The sequence below is a fragment of the Choloepus didactylus genome, chromosome 6 (genome assembly GCF_015220235.1).
Source record: "Choloepus didactylus isolate mChoDid1 chromosome 6, mChoDid1.pri, whole genome shotgun sequence".
Classification (NCBI taxonomy): Eukaryota; Metazoa; Chordata; class Mammalia; order Pilosa; family Megalonychidae; genus Choloepus; species Choloepus didactylus.
This window is the reverse complement of record NC_051312.1, coordinates 134,825,933-134,845,226: the sequence shown is the minus strand read 5'-3', so window position 1 is coordinate 134,845,226 and position 19,294 is coordinate 134,825,933. Positions and strand designations below refer to the sequence as shown.

General features: G+C 50.0%; 3 protein-coding genes across 8 annotated transcripts; 2 read left to right on the top strand and 1 right to left on the bottom strand.

Moving 5' to 3' along the window:
* The first annotated feature begins 3,394 nt into the window (after nucleotides 1–3,394).
* Nucleotides 3,395–8,475, top strand: DPAGT1 (dolichyl-phosphate N-acetylglucosaminephosphotransferase 1). Its single transcript, XM_037841702.1, has 9 exons — nucleotides 3,395–4,184; nucleotides 4,513–4,633; nucleotides 4,781–4,994; nucleotides 5,184–5,330; nucleotides 6,468–6,552; nucleotides 6,897–7,085; nucleotides 7,451–7,538; nucleotides 7,704–7,859; nucleotides 7,941–8,475. Exons 1-9 carry the CDS (start codon nucleotides 4,027–4,029, stop codon nucleotides 8,004–8,006), a joined length of 1,224 nt encoding a protein of 407 aa, XP_037697630.1. The 5' UTR covers nucleotides 3,395–4,026; the 3' UTR covers nucleotides 8,007–8,475.
* Nucleotides 8,476–9,127: 652 nt separating this feature from the next.
* Nucleotides 9,128–10,789, top strand: LOC119538601 (histone H2AX). The gene has a single exon (XM_037841694.1). The coding sequence runs from the start codon at nucleotides 9,239–9,241 to the stop codon at nucleotides 9,668–9,670; it is 432 nt and encodes a 143-aa protein (XP_037697622.1). The 5' UTR covers nucleotides 9,128–9,238; the 3' UTR covers nucleotides 9,671–10,789.
* A 289-nt stretch (nucleotides 10,790–11,078) lies between these two features.
* Nucleotides 11,079–18,164, bottom strand: HMBS (hydroxymethylbilane synthase). Of its 6 annotated transcripts, none has more exons than XM_037841688.1 (14): nucleotides 17,969–18,164; nucleotides 15,794–15,847; nucleotides 15,346–15,418; nucleotides 14,644–14,693; nucleotides 14,499–14,554; nucleotides 14,110–14,187; nucleotides 13,815–13,892; nucleotides 13,620–13,695; nucleotides 12,699–12,812; nucleotides 12,454–12,492; nucleotides 12,074–12,193; nucleotides 11,770–11,823; nucleotides 11,554–11,640; nucleotides 11,079–11,456 (listed from the first exon to the last, which is right to left on the bottom strand). In XM_037841688.1, the coding sequence occupies exons 1-14, from the start codon at nucleotides 17,999–18,001 to the stop codon at nucleotides 11,283–11,285; spliced, it is 1,086 nt and encodes a 361-aa protein (XP_037697616.1). In that variant the 5' UTR covers nucleotides 18,002–18,164; the 3' UTR covers nucleotides 11,079–11,282. The 6 variants fall into 6 exon arrangements, with proteins under 6 accessions (XP_037697616.1, XP_037697618.1, XP_037697621.1 ...); XM_037841690.1 differs by lacking the exon at nucleotides 17,969–18,164 and adding an exon at nucleotides 17,802–17,811; XM_037841693.1 differs by lacking the exon at nucleotides 17,969–18,164 and adding an exon at nucleotides 16,007–16,208.
* Nucleotides 18,165–19,294: the final 1,130 nt, after the last annotated feature.

The following is a 19,294-nucleotide window of genomic DNA, read 5'->3' as shown; positions in this document are numbered from 1 at the left end:
AGGGAGTGGATTTAATCCCTGTAGGACTGGGGCTGGTCAATGCTTTCTGGGGGTGGGGGTAAGGGGGGGGCACAAGGGAAGGAAAAAATTATCAAAGGATTCAAAGGAATCCCCATTCCCCCAAAGCCCCTTCTTGTCCACATACGTATGGGAAAGTGTGAGGTCACAGGGCTAAGCAGGACACAGGAGGTTCTCAGCAGAGTGTCTGAGCGAAGAGGTGATGGAGTAGCCTGGGCATACAAGGGAAAATGGGGGTAATGGGGTACCCTTGCTGTGGCCCTACCCTTGCACCATCCCTGGACTGCAAGAACAATGGAGATTTCCTAGGGTCTGGGTTTCTAATCTCAGGGGCAGGAGGGAATAGGACATCAAGGGGACAGAGGACCCTGGGCCAGAACTCAGGACCCCAAGAAGAAGCTGTCAGAGTGGCAGCAAAACTTCCTGCAGAACCTGCTCCCCCAGCCCTAGTGGGTATAACAACGATGGCTGGGGGAGGAGGTTCTGCAGGAAGTTGTCCAGTGCAAGGCCCTCTTTCTCCAAGAACCCTTCTGCAGGAAACCTCTGACCTCCCAGAGACCTCCGTTATCTGAGTTCTTATATTTATTCCCTCAACTCCTCCACTGAGCACTTTGTCCTATGCTTCCAGATAATTCTTCACAACTCAGTCTCACATGAGTCTGCCTAGTTTGTCCTTCCCAGCTTCCTTCCACTTGCCATTAGACCTGTAGCACTTATTTCATTCTGCTTTATAGTCTAGCTAGTTGTTTATATGTCGGCTTTTGCCATTTGTCAGTAAGCTGCTTAAGAGTGGGGACCATGTCTTACTTTTGCGCTCCTTCATATTCAACCAAGGTGCTTTAAATATGCTGAAGTAGACTCCTTGGGGGAAGCAACTGCATTTATGTCACTTTGTGTCCCCCACAGTACCTGAGTTTCCTATGCACACAGTAGGAATTAGAAAATTTGATTGTACACTGTGGCTAATTGTAGGGTATGTAAACATATCTACTGGTAGAAAAATAAAGAAAAAAAATTTACTTCCTTATGGTGAAATATAGCTGTTTATATGTTATATTTCACCATAAAGAAATAATTGAAATTCCCAAAATTCTTTGAAATTTGCTCTTTAATTACTTAAGTCATACTTTGAAAGTTTTCACCTTTCTGTATACGTTATACTTCACAATAAAGAAATAACTGAAATTGTGGAACTGTAACCCATAACATTCTTTGAAATTCGTTCTCTAACTACTTGTTAAATCATACTTTGAAAGTTACCACTTTTCTGTTTATATGCTATATTTCACAATAAAAAAAAGCAAAAAAAAAAAAAAGTCTAACAGAAAATATTCCAGTATACATGTAAATACTCAGAATTTCTGTGTTGTACCCATCTTGAACAATCATTCACATTACTCCACTGGAATGGGAGCTCTTGGGGCTCAATTTCAGCCCATATTTTTTGACAGACTTATAGAGGAAGGACAGGAAGAAAAGGAAAAAGAGTAACCAAGCTGCAAGGACAGGGCCACAGTTATGGTCCTGCAAGTGTCATAGCCCCAGACTCTCCAGAGATGGCTCCTGGTCTTTTGGGGCACTGTGAAGCCTTTTTGGAACAGGTTTTGTCTGGCATTCAGAATTAATAATGGATCAGCTTTGCTCACTGGGAGGCGTTCAGGGCTACGTTTGGACATGCAGCTCAGACCTTGTCTGCTCATCCCAAGCAACCAGCCAGGCCATTGACAACAACGCTGATCTCTGAGTCCCCAGGCTAGCTTCAGCATTCAGGCAAATGCTTTGAATTTTTACCAGAAAAGGGACAAAACTGCAATCGAGGTCAATAGTCATATGTTTGTTTTTCCTCCGTCTGATCAATCTGATCTGATCATCAACTGGGCATTTACCATCATGGAAACAAAAAAAATATTCAGATTATATAACAAATATCCAAGTAACCATGTTCTGATGGTAACACATATAAGGAGATTATGACTCCCTAGGGCCTTGTCTTTGAACAAGTCCTCCTACCCTCTTCCAGTGGTGGGGTGGGTGAAATGCTAATAACCTCCAGAGACGAAAGAAATGAAACTTTCCAATGTCAGGCTGGGAAGGAAGATTTATTAGGGCTGGCCTCTTAATAAAAAAGGAAATAGATACAGACTGTCCCTCAGACCTCCAGGGAGTCTCAGTCTGCTCCTGATCAACAAGATAACTGAATGTGCAGGCCATCTCAAGAGATGCAAAAGCAGCTGCTTCCTCTGGGGATCCCTCAGCTACTCTTTCCCACCTGCTCCCGGCCCCTGGTTGGAAGGCCCTTTCACTCTTACCACCTGTTGAAACCTTTTAAGATACTACTCTTCCTTTCACTTTCCCTGGTCACAATTAATTGCTCCTTTCATGTGTACCTACTGCCCTCTGAACATCCTTCAGAGACTTGGACTCATACGTGATGATGACTTGTATACAGATATCTGTTGTCCTGCGCCCCATGGGGTCACCCTGGGGGACAGAAGACACTCAGCTCCGGGGAATTCCCAGTCTAAGAGGCACAAACACATACACAGACACATAGACACACAAAAAAAACAATACCAGCAGGATAAGAAGTACTGAAAATTTGATGGAACATTATAAAGTAAATTACTGGGATTACTTGGTGTGCATGTATTCACACACACACATATAAATTAGAACCACCTCCAAGTAGAAGAGACCTTTCACACCTTGTTTTGAGGGCTTTTCAGCCTACAGAGAGTCAACCTGACCCTGCCTCCTGGAGAGGATGCATATTGGAAAGAATGAACAGAGTGCCAGGATGTATGAGTCCTCTCCCTAACTCCATGGTGGTGATTTCCCTCCTGAAGAATGGAAATCATTTGCCACCTAAAAGCATGCGGAAGAATGAAAGAGAATGAAGATGCTGGTGAAACTATTATTTGCAGGGAAACAGGTGCTAAGCAAAAGGCACAGTAAGGTGCAGGAAGAAGCCTGGTTCTTCTGTCTCCTTAGCTCTTTCCAATGCCTCAGCCTCCACCTCCTGGGTTGGGGAGTCTGACACACACAGTAATCCAGGACCAACGAACATCAAGTACGTACAACAAGTACCTGGTTAAATCCAAGACCTGAGGGCACTCCCAGCCCCTTCTGTGGCGAAGCACCCCACTGGGTTGCCCGGCAACTAAGGGAGGAGGTAGAAGGTGGGTGGGAAAAAGTACCTCGATCAACGATAAGAAAAACATGGAGTGGGAGGGGCTTTTCAGGGATCAACGCTTTAGAATTTGCATCATCCTTCCAAACTGTAGCTGTTTCCGGAAACTGAGTTGGGTTTACCTTGGTTTGTGACTACCCTGGCAACAGATTTTCTACAAGGAGCAGGGGTTGCTCCACATCCTCGTCCCTCTGCCTATCCCCTGGCTTCCCTTGGCCATCTTCCCGGCCCCTGAGGTATCCCAGATTAAGCGGGTGGTACTGGCCCTTTAAACGTGACCTGCGGGGGCCGACGGAGCTAAACCTGACGTGGAACCGGGGAGCAAGCGGTGCCAGACACGTGGTTTGAGGAGGCGTTCATCTTGGAAATGGGCAAGAAGTTTTTCCGCTCCCAGCTATACTCTTTAATCTGATATTAGAACAGTATCCACCCTTGTTTGTCTTTCTTGAATTGTTTTTCCAGTACTCTCATGATGATTCGATTCTCGTACAAAGGATGTAGTTTAAAATAATACCTCTTATGCCCATATTAAAAATGGCTTTCAGCGCCTTACACAGCGATAGTTGCTCCGCGAACAAGATCCGGGAGGAAACAGTGGCAGCAGCAGCAGCAGCGAAAAGCCAAGGTTGTTTTACAGAGACTCGCGGGAGTCCCGCCGGCGGCTCAAGTCAGACTGGTTGGGTTTTGCTCAGGCTACAGTGTGGGAAGACCTAGTCTGTGGGGGAGAGGCCACTCCTTACTGCTGAGGCCTCAGGTCTTCTGCCCAGCTTGCCTGTTAGCTGAAGAGGCGGCGGAGCGGGGGCCCCGGGCCGGTCACCATGTGGGCCTTCCCGGAGTTGCTGCCGCTGCTGGTGAACTTGATCGGCTCGCTGCTGGGATTCGTGGCCACGCTCACTCTCATCCCGGCCTTCCGTGACCACTTCATTGCCGCGCGTCTCTGTGGGCAGGACCTCAACAAATCTGGCCGGCAGCAGATGTGAGAAGCGATATACGGATCCGGGGCAGGGGGCCAGGGTTGGTCAGAGAAGGGGCGGGGACTGGGGGCTTGACTATGCGCGGAGATGGAACGTTGACCCGGATGGCCCGGGACTCTGGGAGGTGATGGGCAGAACGCGTTAGCGTTGGGGAAGCGGTAGGTGGGGGACTCTCCGGTGTATCAGGGCTCCCAGCAGTGGTGCCCTCCACCCCAAACAAAACTGGGAAGGAGAAGACAATTTCGGGTTACCGGGACACTAGTGAGTGACCGCGCCCCCTTTCCTCCTCTGTTCCCTCTTCCCTCAAACCCCTTTGCTCCTGGGTCACAGCCCAGAGTCCCAGGGAGTGATCAGCGGTGCTGTTTTCCTTATCATCCTCTTCTGCTTCATCCCCTTTCCCTTTCTGAACTGCTTTGTGGAGGAGCAGTGTAAGGCCTTCCCCCACCATGAAGTAAGTGCGGTACTGGGGGTGGCTGCCTATGGATGGGAGCTGGGAGGAACCTGAGAGACTTGCGGTGATTTGCGGGAAACAGGAATCTTGGAAGGAGAGATAGGGTGGGAGAAGGGCTGAGTGGTGACCTGCCTGAGCCTTCCCCAGTTTGTGGCCCTGATAGGTGCCCTCCTTGCCATCTGCTGCATGATTTTCCTGGGCTTTGCGGACGATGTACTGAATCTGCGCTGGCGCCATAAGCTGCTGCTGCCCACGGCTGCCTCACTACCCCTTCTTATGGTCTATTTCACCAACTTTGGCAACACAACCATTGTGGTACCCAAGCCCTTCCGTCCGATTCTTGGCCTGCATCTGGACTTGGGTGAGTAGCCCTGCCACTTAGCGCCCCTTTGGCCCTGACTTCGGGGTGTCCTTACCTCCAGAGACATCCAGCAGAACACTGCCTGATGCCCCACATTCTCTTCCTCTGTCCTCACCACATGTCTCAGAAGAATATCCTCAATCCCCCTTCCATAGGTGGCACTACTTTTCAAAATGTCTTTTCTACCAGGCATCCTGTACTATGTCTACATGGGGCTGCTGGCAGTGTTCTGTACCAATGCCATCAATATTCTAGCAGGAATCAATGGGCTAGAGGCTGGCCAGTCGCTAGTCATTTCTGCTTCCATCATTGTCTTCAACCTGGTGGAGCTGGGAGGTAGGTGGATTAGCAGAAGGATGAGTAAGAAGTTTGAGAGATAAGGGAGTTGCCTGATACATGGCTTTGGGGAACTCAGAAAGAGGCAATATGTGATGAATTATAGAAGAAAAAAGAAGCTATTTACTTTGCAAATAATAACTAAAACTTATTAATTGTGAGTAAGAAAAATAGCAGCCCCATCATCTATGGCTGGATTGACACTAATGGTTAGGCCATGGTATTTACCTATTGAACATAAACAACTTCTCAGAACCCCTAAATCAGACAAGGTCACACTGTGATCACAATGAAGCAAGACAAAAACCAAACCCCTCCATAATCATGTCTGAGAACAGGCAAAACCACAAGAACCCTGTGCAAACCACAAAAAATGACCAAACATCCTCCTCTCCTGGCTAACTGAGTGACTGCAGCTTCTTTCCAATAATAGCCCAGTTCCTCCTACTTCTTAGATAAAAATTATTAAGATGCTCACCCATAGAATTAATCCTGCTTTCTGACAGCACCCAGTCCAGAGGAAAACTTTGCTTCCTTGCATCCTTCCCCAAATTACCCAAAAGAAATCTTATAAGCCCCTCCTAACATACTGAGGCATCCTGTGGTTCCCTCATGGTGTGGGTTTCCATAGTCTTCCTGCTGCAACAAGTCAACAAACCCAACTTTGACTATAGGTGTGCTTCTGGTGGTCTGTGGGCGAAGGGCATGAATAAGTGCTTATTAAAGCAAAGAACTTTTCAAACATTATCTCATTTAAACCTCATAACAGCTCTATGGGGCAGGTGTTATCATCAACTCCATTTTACAGGTGAGGAAACAGGCTTAGGGAAGTTAAATGTATCATGATCAAGGCCACACAGCTAGGAAAGAAAGCAGGTATTCAAACCCAGGTCTGAAAGGTTTAAACTGAATTTAAAACAGTAACTAGTTTAGGAAAGCTTTACGAAAGCGGTGTTATACCCAGAATTGCGAGGGTAACATACGAGGGGTAGTAAGTGTTTGAATGTGATTTGGGAGAGGTGGATGATACTGCCTGGAACAGAACTTAAAGACAGGCAGACATAAATAGGATCAAGATACATGCAGGAGATGTAACTATTAATTTTTCCCTTTCTTCCTTTTTCTTTGCTCCCGAAGGTGAATATCGGGATGACCATGTCTTTTCCCTCTACTTCATGATACCTTTTTTTTTCACCACCCTGGGATTGCTCTACCATAACTGGTAAGTAGGCCTGTGGCTAAGGGAGAGAACTATCGGAATGTGTAGCATGTATGGTCCTAATCACAACCCATCTCCTGGTGAGAGGCAAAACCTGTGTCGAGAGTTTTCTGGGTCCTCAATTGTTATCATTCTGAAAATACTCTCTCCCCAGCAATACTTGGGGTCAAGAGCCCCTGGATCTTAATGAGTTCGGGGCTCTGGGTCCTGTGGAGTTGCTGGGAGAACTGGAGTCTCCTGAGTCAAAACTAGGGTCAGGAGTACCTAGTGAGCAGAGTGTGTGAGGTGAGAGAAAAGGTTGGTAATGCCTCTTGCCACTGGCTCAGATCACCGTCCCTCCCCCACAGGTACCCTTCACAGGCGTTTGTGGGTGATACCTTCTGTTACTTTGCTGGCATGACCTTTGCCGTGGTGGGCATTTTGGGACACTTCAGCAAGACCATGCTACTCTTCTTCATGCCCCAGGTGTTGAACTTCCTCTACTCACTGCCTCAGCTCCTGCACATCATCCCATGCCCTCGCCACCGTATACCCAGGTAGCTGCTTTGGGTACCAGGGTGGGAAAGGGTAGGCATTGAACCTCAAAAGGAACATCATAATCTTTACACTTGGGATGTCTAAAGCCACCCTATACATTTGCTGTGCAAAGGGAGTGAGTGGGCCTAAAGATGGGCTAACTCTTTCCGTGTGGGTAGCCTTTTTATAATTTACAAAGCAATTTACTTACATGATCTCATTTAATGTTCGGAGCAGCTCTGATCACACAGTAGGAAGCAGCAGAGCCAGAAATAGATCTCACATTGTTTAACTCCACAGTCAGTTCTCTTCCTATTGATTAACCACAGGGACGAGAGTTCTTTGAGTAGTGGCCCTGTCACATAAAGCTCTCTTCCTCCCACAGACTCAATATCCAAACAGGCAAATTGGAGATGAGCTATTCCAAGTTCAAGACCAAGAGCCTCTCTTTCTTGGGCACCTTTATTCTAAAGGTAACAGGGTAACAAGAAGGTAAGGCTCTAGGCAGCCATCTTGAATTCAAGGCATGGGAACCTTAGGCCCTCATCAGACCCAAGGGAGTTTGGAAGCATTAGGCAGATCCCCATTCCTGAAGCATCGGTTTTAGCTGAAGTTGTCTCCACCTCTGGCCCCTCCAGGTAGCCAAGAATCTCCGGCTAGTGACAGTGCGGCAGAATGAGAATGAGGATGGTGCCTTCACTGAGTGTAACAACATGACCCTCATCAACTTGCTGCTCAAAATCTTTGGGCCCATGCATGAGAAAAACCTCACATTGCTCTTGCTGCTGCTGCAGGTGAAGTTAAGGATGGGGTCTCCACCTCTTTCTTGTCTCCCTTTCTCCGTGGTTCTTACTTGAGTCCATTTCTCCTTACAGATCCTGGGCAGTGTTGTCACCTTCTCCATTCGGTATCAGCTTGTCCGACTCTTCTATGATGTCTGAGTCCCCTGATCATTGCTCTCTACCTCGAAGTCTCCAGGGTTCCCAACTCAAGCTGGGCTCTTTCTGAACCAAGACTGTCTCCCAGTCCAGGCCTCTACCATCCTTTCATTCTCCTCCAGAATTTGTTTTCAGCTTTTCCCTTCCCCTTTGATACCCTCTTCATGACCATTGGTTGGGCTTTGCCTATGGCTTTCTTCAACTTGCCACTCTCTTCCTCTCCATCCTGTCTTTGCAGCCCCTTGAGGTGGGATATGGCAACTTTTATGGAGTTATCCACAACTCAACTCTCAGAGTCCTGACAGCTATGGAATATGATGGGCCTTGGGATAGAACCTGGGCTGGGGACAGAGGCACAGACCTGAAGGTGACTTGACATTTGACTATAAATTAAGTGTTCTGATTAGTAAGAGCAGACCAGGGAGCCAGGTGCTCCCACTGGTGACAATAAAGTGATGTCTTTTTATTGTTGTTCCTGTAGGTATTTATCCTATATGGGCATTTTAGGGTAGGGTGGGAGGGTTAATGAGGGCATCTCCAAAAGGATGCGTATTTCTTTGTCTCATCCTTTTTCTTTCGGTTCACCAGGCCCCTTCTACTAGGAAGTGAACAGAAAGAATTGAGACCAGATGGAACATGTTGAATAAATATTGAAGTCATGATATTTTGGGTAGCATTGAGGGCCAGAAGATTGGAGTTATCTGTTTTCTGGCATGGGCTCATACTTTCAGGGGTTTCATTGCTTCCCTTTTTCACTCTCCCTTTAACCGGTAGGAGGAGGGCATGGGAAGTGACCAGACCTTTAAAACTCCTAGGCCAGCCCGGATTTCCCAGAGGCTCTTTAGGCGGCTTCAAACTCCACCCACTTTGTCTTCCGGTCTGGTCGCCCACTGTAGCGTTTAAATCTCGCGCGCTTCGCATGGATTGGCTACACCCGGAGAGGTTGGGCTTCTCCCTTGCGCCACTCCTCCTCGCCTTTTTCCCCGGGCTAAGGGTTTTCAAATTCGACCAATCGGCGGGCGCTCCCCCTCCTTCGAGGCGCGTCACCGAAGGGTTAACAGTAACCAACCGGAGGCAGATATCAGAGAAGAGAGCCAATCAGAAGGGCGCGGGGGTGTGTCTTGGGGGTTATAAAAGTGGCCCGGTGGAGCGAGCGGCAGCAGTTAGACTGCGGCGGCAGGTTGTTGGCTGGCGTCTTGAAGCCTGCTTCTGTAACGTTCTCTACCTCACGCGGCATGTCGGGGCGCGGCAAGACTGGCGGCAAGGCCCGCGCCAAGGCAAAGTCACGTTCGTCGCGCGCGGGGCTCCAGTTTCCTGTGGGCCGCGTTCACCGGCTGCTGCGGAAGGGCCACTACGCGGAGCGAGTTGGCGCCGGCGCGCCCGTGTACCTGGCCGCAGTGCTCGAGTACCTAACGGCCGAGATCCTGGAGCTGGCGGGCAACGCGGCCCGCGACAACAAGAAGACGCGGATTATCCCCCGCCACTTGCAGCTCGCTATCCGCAACGACGAGGAGCTCAACAAGCTGCTGGGCGGCGTGACGATCGCCCAGGGAGGCGTCCTGCCCAACATCCAGGCCGTGCTGCTGCCCAAGAAGACCAGCGCCACCGTCGGGCCTAAGGCGCCTGCGGGCGGCAAGAAGGCCACGCAGGCCTCTCAGGAGTACTGAGGGCGGCCACGCCAGAGCCGGGCCGCTCCCGGCCTTCCCCATGCCACCACAAAGGCCCTTTTAAGGGCCACCACAGCCCTCACGGGAAGAGCTGAACCGCGTCTGGTTCCGAGAGCGGCGGACCCCGGCCCGCAGCCTTCATTCCCGGCGTTCCCCCGTCCCGGGCCCCTACCCCTCACCCCCCACGCCCCCCGGCGTCTCCGCGCGTCCGCTTCCGGCCTCCGCAGCGGCGGGTCTTGCAGGCCCTCGTTTGTTTCATCTGCGGGGAGGTGGGAAAAACGGACTCCTTAGTGGTAGAAGCACAGGGCTCGCCGGCTCTGCCTTGCTCCGTCACCGCTTCCCCGTCGCTCTCTCGAGCGGCCCCTGCTCTCCAAGGCTAGTTACTCATCCACCCCTACCAGAATTGCTGCCGGGCGGCGGTGAGACGCGAGCGCCTCCTGGGAGACTGGCCTCCCGCTCTGCAATCGCCGCTGCCGGCCGGCCGAGATGTGCAGCCGGGGCCCGGCGGCCCTGAAGGTGAGTTGGTGCCGAGTGCGGCCGGCAGAGGCCCTCACCGCAGCTGCAGCTTGGTCATGTTACCTTTCCAGCTTGGTGCTTAGCCCAGTACTTTTCAGACGTGACTGCTGATTTCCAGGCTTTGATGGGAGAGAGATTGATCACTTGCTCGGGTACGCCCTTTGCTGCCAAGTCACGGGCTTTCCCATCCGATCCCTCCATCTTTATTCACAGGCCTGTCTGGCGCGGCCTAGGCGAGACAACACTTTGCGATAAGAACCTGTTTCGCCAGAGATGACTGCTTCCCAGGAAGAAGTTTGGGGGAGGGGCAGAGGCCTCCAGCTGGGGGTCACAGCTGGCCTGCATGGACAACATGTGTGGGTGCCTGAAACAGACTGGCAGCTAGGCCTGTGGGATGTACCCTCCACCCTGATTTCGTTTCCAACAATTCAATTCAGCAATGCAAGCACCTCCTAGATACCAGCACAAGTCAGTTCATCCCTGTCTGGACTGAGCCTCTGTCGGCTTCTGAACTGGAATTTTTCAGATAACCCATCCAAGACTAGTACCTTAGGTATTGGGGAGTTTCAGATGGACTAGTTTTATTAAATGATTTTTTTTTAATGAGTCTTTTCATTTTGCAAAAGAGTTGTAGGATTGATGATTTTAGAGTGTGTACAGTGGAGGACTACCTAATATAAGGGTCTACCATTAACTGAAGAAGGGGCAAGCCATGGGATTTTAGGGATTACAGTTCTGTGTTTCCTGGGAAACGGTTCCTTCTGTTTGAAGTGGAAAAGATGTTCCAGGAGAACCAGGTAGTGTCCTGGCCTCTTTAGTAAAGAGTAAAGGGTTTTGGGTTTGTCCATTTACCTGTTTTAACTACCCCACTGGAAAAGAACAGGAAGAAAACAACCTTCCGAGCTGCTTTATTAGTAGAGTTGGTTACATTCAAAGGCTATGGCTTGGAGTTTTTCTCTAAAGAGATGCAGACCCCACCTACTGAGGAGGCCAGGCAGTCACCAAGGCAAGGCAGGCCCCTGGAAGTCTATGACCGTTGGGGTGGAATCACTCCCCAGTCAGCAGTGAGAATGGGGCACTGTGCCCCTCAGACCAGTCAGTGGGCATCATTAAGCTGCCTTGCAACGTCCAAGATGTTTTTGGCCCCTTTGTTCAGCAACAAGTTGGCCAGGCTGATGCCCAGGTTCTCAGCAGCTAGCTGGGCTCCTCGTGGAATGGTCCGGGCAGTGATGCCCACAAACTGTGGGTTATCCTCAGGGCCCTCCTCGTGCTGGGTGAGGAAAGGAGGTGGGATTGAGCAGAATGAAAGGGAAGAGCACCTGCAGCTTTTTGTTTACTATACCTCCCCCTTCCCCCTGGCTTGGTACCTGGGCAGGGACATGGATGGTGGCCTGCATGGTCTCCCGGATGCTATCTGAGCCATCCAGGCTCCAGACTCCTCCAGTCAAGTACAGCTAAGAACAGAAATAGCTGCCTCAGCATATTCTGAGAGGGGCTGCTTAGAAACCCCTCTAAACAGCTCAGGATGCCCAGGGAGAAATGTCACAGTCCTTCCCTGCCCTCCCACCCATCTCCCTGCTTACTTGTCCATCCTTCATAGCTGTATGCACTGCAACTGGCACACTGCAGCCTCCTTCCTGCAACAAGATGGTCTCCCCATGAGCACCAGGGACCCTCACCCTCACCCTGTGACCAGAACCACCAGAGATTCACATACCTCTGAGGGGATAACCAAAAAGGATGCTGGGTGCCCGGACCTGAGTCCACATGCAACATTCAACACGGATGAGTTGCCACTATATACCCAGTGTTAATTTGAAAAAGCTCCCCACTGCCCTCCCCAACTCCCCCAGTCCCACCCCTCCACAGATGGAGCCCAGGCCCTACCAGGTGCCTAAGGAAGGCACGTTCGGCGATGCAGCGGAGCAGTGTCTCGGGGTCATGCAACACACCCACCAGATCCAGGATGTCCTGGTCCTTGGCTCGGACTTCCACACCCAGGGCCCCCTGGTGGGAAAAAGGCCTAGCACATCAGGCCCAATCTTCCCCAACCAATGGAGCGAAGAATAGGAATTGCTCCTGCCCCTCTGCCCCACCCCCCCCACCCCGTCCCTGCTCCCTACTGCCTTTAGGCCTCTCAAGGCCTATCCCTCCCTGGGAATGTTCATTCTGGAGTTAGCAGATGCAGAAGATTGTGAGAGCAGCTTCTTGACTGAGAACAAAGGGAAGGGATACATCAGTATGCTGGCTTCCCTGGTCAAGCATACCTGACCGACAGCATACATGCATTCCTCAGGGTGCAGGATCTGTGGAGGCAGAATAAGCCATCAGGGGGATGGAGATACGGGGAAGCCTGGGTAGGCAAAAGTGGGAGTCTGCCCTCTGATTCCCAACCTTCCTGAGCTGGGACTCACTCCCCACCTTGTTGTGTTTGAGGTGGGGTGTTCAGGATGTGAATATGGGCAGGGAGGAGATGAAGGGTAACTGAGGAGGGGACAAGGGCAGTTCCTACCTGTCCCACCCGGTTCTGCCAGCCCATGCGTTGCAGGCCAGCCGCGGCCAGGATGATGGCGCTGAATTCCTGCTGCTCGTCCAGCTTCCGCAGCCGTGTGTTGAGGTTTCCCCGCTGTGGGGCAGATGCTAAGGACCACGAGAGCTGGGTAGTCTCATGCCGTGCCCTCTGCCTGAAAGTTTTTCCTTTATCCAGTTAACTTCACCTTTCAGTTCTCAGCTTAATAATAACAGCTAACAATTCTAACACACTTACTACGTGCCAGACGCTGTTCTAAAGTACTTCACATGTCAACTCATTTGATTTTCACTACAATACTGTGAGGTGGATATTATTATTATCCCTATTTTACAAATGATGAAAATGAGACAGAGGTTAAATAACCTGCCCAAGGTTACCAATCTCTGAGAAAACTTCTCTGACCTCCTAAGTCTGACCCTCTAAGTCTTCAGGCTTCCACAGCATCCCCTACTTTTCCCACTGAAGCACTTAGCACGTAGTATTTTTTTAAAATTAGTTTTACAAAAAGCACTGCATATTCATCATAAAAATCAAAACAAAACAGTAGTATATAAAAATAAATAAATAAACGGAGCACCCTCCATCCCCTCAGAAGTAATGACTGCTCAGTATCACTGTGTCATCAGTGCCTGTTTGTCTCCCTAACTAAAATGTAAACTCTCTGTAAGCAGGGACAATGTTTATTGTGTTCACCATTATTCCCAGTGCCAAGCATTTGCTGAGGCTAACAAAACAGTAAAGGATTGTGAATGGATGGACAGAGTGGATGGAAGGACAGATAGCCCACTGCCCCCACAGTCCACTTGCTCTGGAAGCCCCTTCCACTCTGTACTCCAGGGGCCCTCTGGACCTTGCCTTCCGCCTTGGCTGCTGTCCCCTCCCCCTCCTCCAAAAGGATACAATACTCCTGAACTCCAGATGAGGGAACTTCCTCTGCAGCTGGGCCGCTCTCCGCAGGGAGCTGGTTCCTACCACACTGCTCAGAGGGAGGGTTTCAAGTGAGATTTAACCCTAGGCCAGCACTGCTTTGCTTCCTTCCCATCCCTCCATCTTCTGTGCACATCCCACCAAGGTGCCTGGCCAGGCCCTGCTCACCTCTTCTCTGGCAAGGTTTCTAGGGTCTTCCCAACAAATCTGGGGTGAAAGACAACAGCATCGTAGGGGTTCTCCCGCCTGGGGGTAGAGGGAAGTTCATAGAATGAGGAAAGGATTTCAGTTCAGGAGTCACCCAGATTCTCTTTCGATAGCCAACTAATTGGCATTTTCCAAGTTCTCTGCCATGCTCAACACTCCTCAAAGCAGAGGAGAATGGCCCAGTTAGCAGAGGACCAAGTCCCAAGGGGAAAGTCAGACGTTAACACAATGCCTACCCTCTCCCCGGCCTCCTTACTTGCAGATGGCTCCAATGGTGAAGCCCAGAGGGAGCACAGTGGGCAAGTCCTTCAGGGAGTGAACAACCAGGTCCACTCTAGAGAGATGGGAGAGGGAAGTAAGAAGGTCTGAGCAGCAGGCCCCACCCCTCCTCCATCCACCCATGCTTCTACTTCAGTGGCTGAGCCTAGAGCAGTTGGGGAACAGGCCTTCCTGAGCAACACCGCAGGGCCCACTCCCCTCAGCCCTCTTCCCGGAACATACTCCTCTTCTGGATCCTGAAAAGACCCATGTGCTAGCCCCACCAAAGGTTTAAGCCCAGCAACCTAGCTGATATCCAGGTCTGTAGAGCATTGGAGCCCCAGTAAGATACTGGAAGGGCACCAGGTTTTCCTGTCTCTCACTTACTCATTCTTCTCCAGGGCATGTTCCAGCTCCTTGGTAAACAGGCTCTTCTCCCCAATCTGCCAGGCAAGAAAGAGCCTCAAAGTGAATCTCTTAAGGAAAGGAAGACATGAGGAGGAGGCAAGGATTGAGGGGAAGATACTGTTACCTTAGAGAGTGCAGTATCAAGAATCTTGTCCCCTGTGGTGGACATGGCAACTACGGAGAGAGCCAATCAATCAGTCACTCATTAATCAGCACTTAAGGGGCCTCTACTGAGCCCTGCACTGTCCTAAGATTCAAGGCGGGTACAGAGGGACATAAGCCTCAGCCCCCACCCTCTGGGGATTTATAATCGAGCACAGAAGAGCAGACACACTTACAAAGAGACTAAAAATAAGCATATTCATAGAGTAGATTAGAGGTAACCAGAGGTTAGGGGGAAGGGCCATAGGGAGCTATTGCTTAATGGCTATGGAGTTTCTGACTGGGGTGAAGAAAAATTTTAGTAATAGAAGGTGATGATGGTAGCACAATGTTGTAAAAGTAATTAATGTCACTAAATTATACGCTTAAAAATGGTAAAGATGGCAAATTTTATGACATATATGCTACCATAATTAATAATTAACTAATTAATATTAACTGATTATTAATTAATAAATTAGTTAATTGTAAAAAGAGAGAACAAGACTCGAAGCAGGAAACGCTAAATGCCAGGCTGGCTCGTGAAGTCCGAGCAGGTGTTTAGAGAATAGAGCTTTCCAAATGGGAGCAGCCAAGAATTCTGGAGGCGGTGGAGGCAGGCTCTGGCTCCCCTCCAGGGGTACTGGGCTTACCAGTAGTTTCCATTCCTTTCCAGACAACTCACCGATTTCAAACTGCAGGCCCGGGTATAAGGTTTTCAGCATTGCCACCACACTGTCTGTCTGTATGCGAGCCAGCTAGGGGCAGAGATTTGGATTAGTCCTGCTGTCCCCCGGCCACTGCTCCAAGCTCAGACCCTCACAGCATCAGGGAGATCCTTAAAGGATCAGACTTCAGAGAGGGGACTGAGTGTCCACCTGGGAATAGAAAGGGTTGGACCTGGGAGTCCTCTGTCACCAACCACGTCCCCGGCCAGGGACCATCCCTCCACAGAATGCAGTCTGCCATTCCGAGTGGGATTTAATGCCCAGCAGTTTATCTTCTCCAGCTACTCCATTACCTTCATCCTCAAGCTGCTGGGAACCAGCCCTCTGGTCCCCAACCTGTGATACCGTGAACACCAGAACTCTCCTGGCAAACCTCCAACCCCACAACCCCACACCTGCACTCACCTGGCTCTTGCGAGTACCCACACGAATCACTCTCATCTTTGGGCTGTTTTCTTCCTGCAGAAAAAGTCCCCAGGTCACAGTCCCCTCTGTCCCTCGTATTCCTCAACACCTTGTCCAGGAACCAGAACCACTGGCTGGAAGAAACGAACCTCAGCCCCTGGCCTGTGACCCGTTAGATTTAGTGGGGAAACACACCAAGTATGGTCCCGTTACCTTCCTCAGCACCTTCTGCCTACTCAGGGATCCAGAGCAGCAGAGACCAGAGGGAAGCAAGAGCAGGACCAGTTGCTGCTGTTGCAGGAACCCAGGCACTGAGCCCCCAAGCCCACACTGGCGAAGGCAGTTCTCAGTGAGGGTGCTGCACAGGGCCAGGTGGGTAAGGAGATAAGGCCCATCAGCCTGGCCACAGGGAGGGTGGGGCCAGTGGCTGGCAGGGGCAGGGCAGCTGGGGCCACACAGGGGAACTTGAGCTGAGTCACTAGAGTCGTCTCTATAACCCCAACATAACAGGCACTAGAGAAAGCTTCTGTGACACCCAGATGCCGAGAGCTACCCCAGTGCCACACGAGGGTCCCTTAATCTGGCTGGGATGCATACAGAAAAGACTGGTATCAACAGATCTCATGTACAGTCTGCTCAGCCTCTTGGCTGGGTAACCTTGGGCACATCACCCAATCTGAACCTATGTTTGTTCGTCTGTAAAATGAAGAGGTTTGGATTCAAGTTTCTTCTGCCTAGATGTTCTTTAAGACTACGAGGCTGAGCTGCCTAATAATCCATTATTCATCTAGGGTGCTGCCTCTGATTTCACCAACAAGGAAATCCTGGGACATCAGAACCCAAGCAGAGAACTCAAAGGACACACCTCTTCCTCCTGCCAGGGCACCTTGGACAAAGGTGTTCAGTGCCAAGCAGGTAGAGCTGGGTTCTACAGACCAAGACAGAGGTCCTATTTCTTTCTAGATCAGCCAGTAACCAATGTAGATAACCACTGTCAACTTCCCCTGCTCTGGGATCTTCATCCCGTGGCATTCCTTTGCAGCCAGGCATCTGGGGCCTTTGCTGCTGAAGGAGCTGACAGTGTGCTGCTCTCACTCCTCCAATACATCAACCCTGGGAGACCCTGAGCAAATTAGGCTAGGCTTGAAACTGCCAAACACGGCCACTAAAATTCTGGAATACAGGGGGCCCACAGAAAGAAATCTAATGTCCCAGAATGGCCAGATTCTTATAATCCTTTATATTCAATGAATCTGCACACCATATTCAAGTCAAACTAGTCCATTAAAAATAAGTACTTGTTGAGCACTTACATGCTAGAGCTATTGGTTACTTTCAATCTTCACAACAATCCTAAACAAGGTAGGAATCTCTGGGACCCATTTTACAGAAGAGGCTGCTCTGAGTGGTGAAGCGACCTGCGTAGGGTCACACAGCTAACAATCCAGGTCTTCCTGGAATGTCGCAAAGGCAAAAAATCCCACTCTTCACCAGCCTGCTGGACGTGGGGTATAAGCAGCTGCCCATTCTTCTTATCTCAGGCTGGCAGTGGCCACCACCGGCTCTGTAGCTTAGATCTCCACCAGCCCTGAGCTCAGGAGGTGGGCTGGAAGGGCCTAGGGTTTGCCCCTTACCCACTGTAGTAACCCAATGGTGTGTCACGGTTGGGGGGCTCTGAGAGTAGGGTATGGCTGAAAAAATGGAGGAGTTCAGAGCACGCTTCCAAGATGTTCGTCTGCAATTCTGAGACTTGGGGATATGCTCTGCTTTCCGAACCCCAGGGGAACATCTTCCAAAGGGCATTACATCCCGCCTCAGCGGTGACTCTTTCAAAAAGATCACGGAGTATAGCACCCGGTCGCGTACAAACCAACTTTTCCAAGCTGAATTACTACATTTGGAGCCCTGGACCCCAGGCTTGGCGGGAATCCCACCCTCATCTCCGCAGGTCTGGGGGTTCCTTTCGAGACCATCTCTTCCACTCTCAACCCCGGCCCCAGTGATTTACCTCCTTCCTAAAGGGCGACCCCGCTACTGGCCCTTTAAAAAACAATTCGGGCAAAAAAAAAAAATTGATGGACAGCCGTTCCAACCAATAGACGACGGAGGATGGCAACCTGGGGCCAATCACTGGCCCGGAAGACCGGTTGTAAGGGTCACCAGCTCAGGACTTACCGGCGTTACAGCCACATCGCCGTTACCCGACATGGCTTTGCTGGGGAAATAGGCCGAGGGGCGTTGCTAAGGTACCCCCAAGGTCCAGGAACCCAGGCACCGGCCCCCAAGCCCACGGTGGCGACACGCAGAGGCCACACTCTTCCTAGGGCCTCAGACTCCGGGATCCGCACGGGGCCTTGTGTCACTTCCGGCGCCCTCCCTTAAAGGGGAGGTGCTCTCTTCTGGGCGGGAATTAGAATGATTGCGACAGAAGAGAGCCTTGCTCTTCTCTCCACCCCCTACCACACTTGGTGGCCCGGTGGGCGTCATAGGCCTACCACCTATTATTTTTTTTCTTTTAATTTTTCTCTTTGTCTACCACCCATTTCTGAGCCAGGAATACTGATGGTCAGTGGCTAAAATATGCTTCCCACAGATTTATCCACAAAATAGTCTCTGCAGTCCCTTCCAACAGTTACCCAAAAGGATGGTAATTAAGCCAATGTTAGCCATGTCTAAGAGGAAAAAGAGTTTGTATTAGTCTTAAAATGCCAGGTTGGGAGTAAAGGGTCTTTGAACAAGTCACCAAGCCCCCTAGGCTGGATTCATCCTCTACAAATAAAATGGCTGCTCCAGAAGGCTAATCTTCCAGAATTGGACAACTTTACCTCCCTAGCTGTTGCACAAGCAATTAGTGCTGCTTGTGCAGTACTCCCATTGCTCTGTTCAAACTTAGTTTTACTACAGACCTGAAGCAGGCAACATTTCTATTTTAAAAATGAAACTGGTTGGGAGAAACTAAAGGGCAGCCTGAAGATAAATAACTATTAAGTGGCAGTGCCAAGACACTATTAAGTGGAAAAAGCACTTTATAGAAAACGTGCTTTTTCTGCTAACACAAATAAGTACAGGCATACCTTGTCTTATTGTGCTTTGCAGATACTGTGCTTTTTGCAAACTTAAGGTTTGTGGCAACCCTGTGTCAAGCAAGTCTGCTGACACATTTTTCCAATAGCATGAGCTCACTTTATGTCTGTCACATTTTAATTAAGAAATGTACACTTTTTAAAGACATAATGCTACTACACACTTAGTAGATTATAGTATAGTATAAACATAACTATACATACTGGAAAACCAAAAACTTCGTGTGACTCACTTTACAGCAATATTCACTTTAATGCAGTGGTCTGGAACCAAACCTCCAATCTCTGAGGTAGGCCTAAATCATGGATTAGGCACACAAAGAATGGACACCCGTTAGCTCCTTACACGGTGTTATAACCCTGAATGTGCAGATGAAGAAAATGAAGTTCAGAGTAGGTAAGAGTCTTGTCCCACATC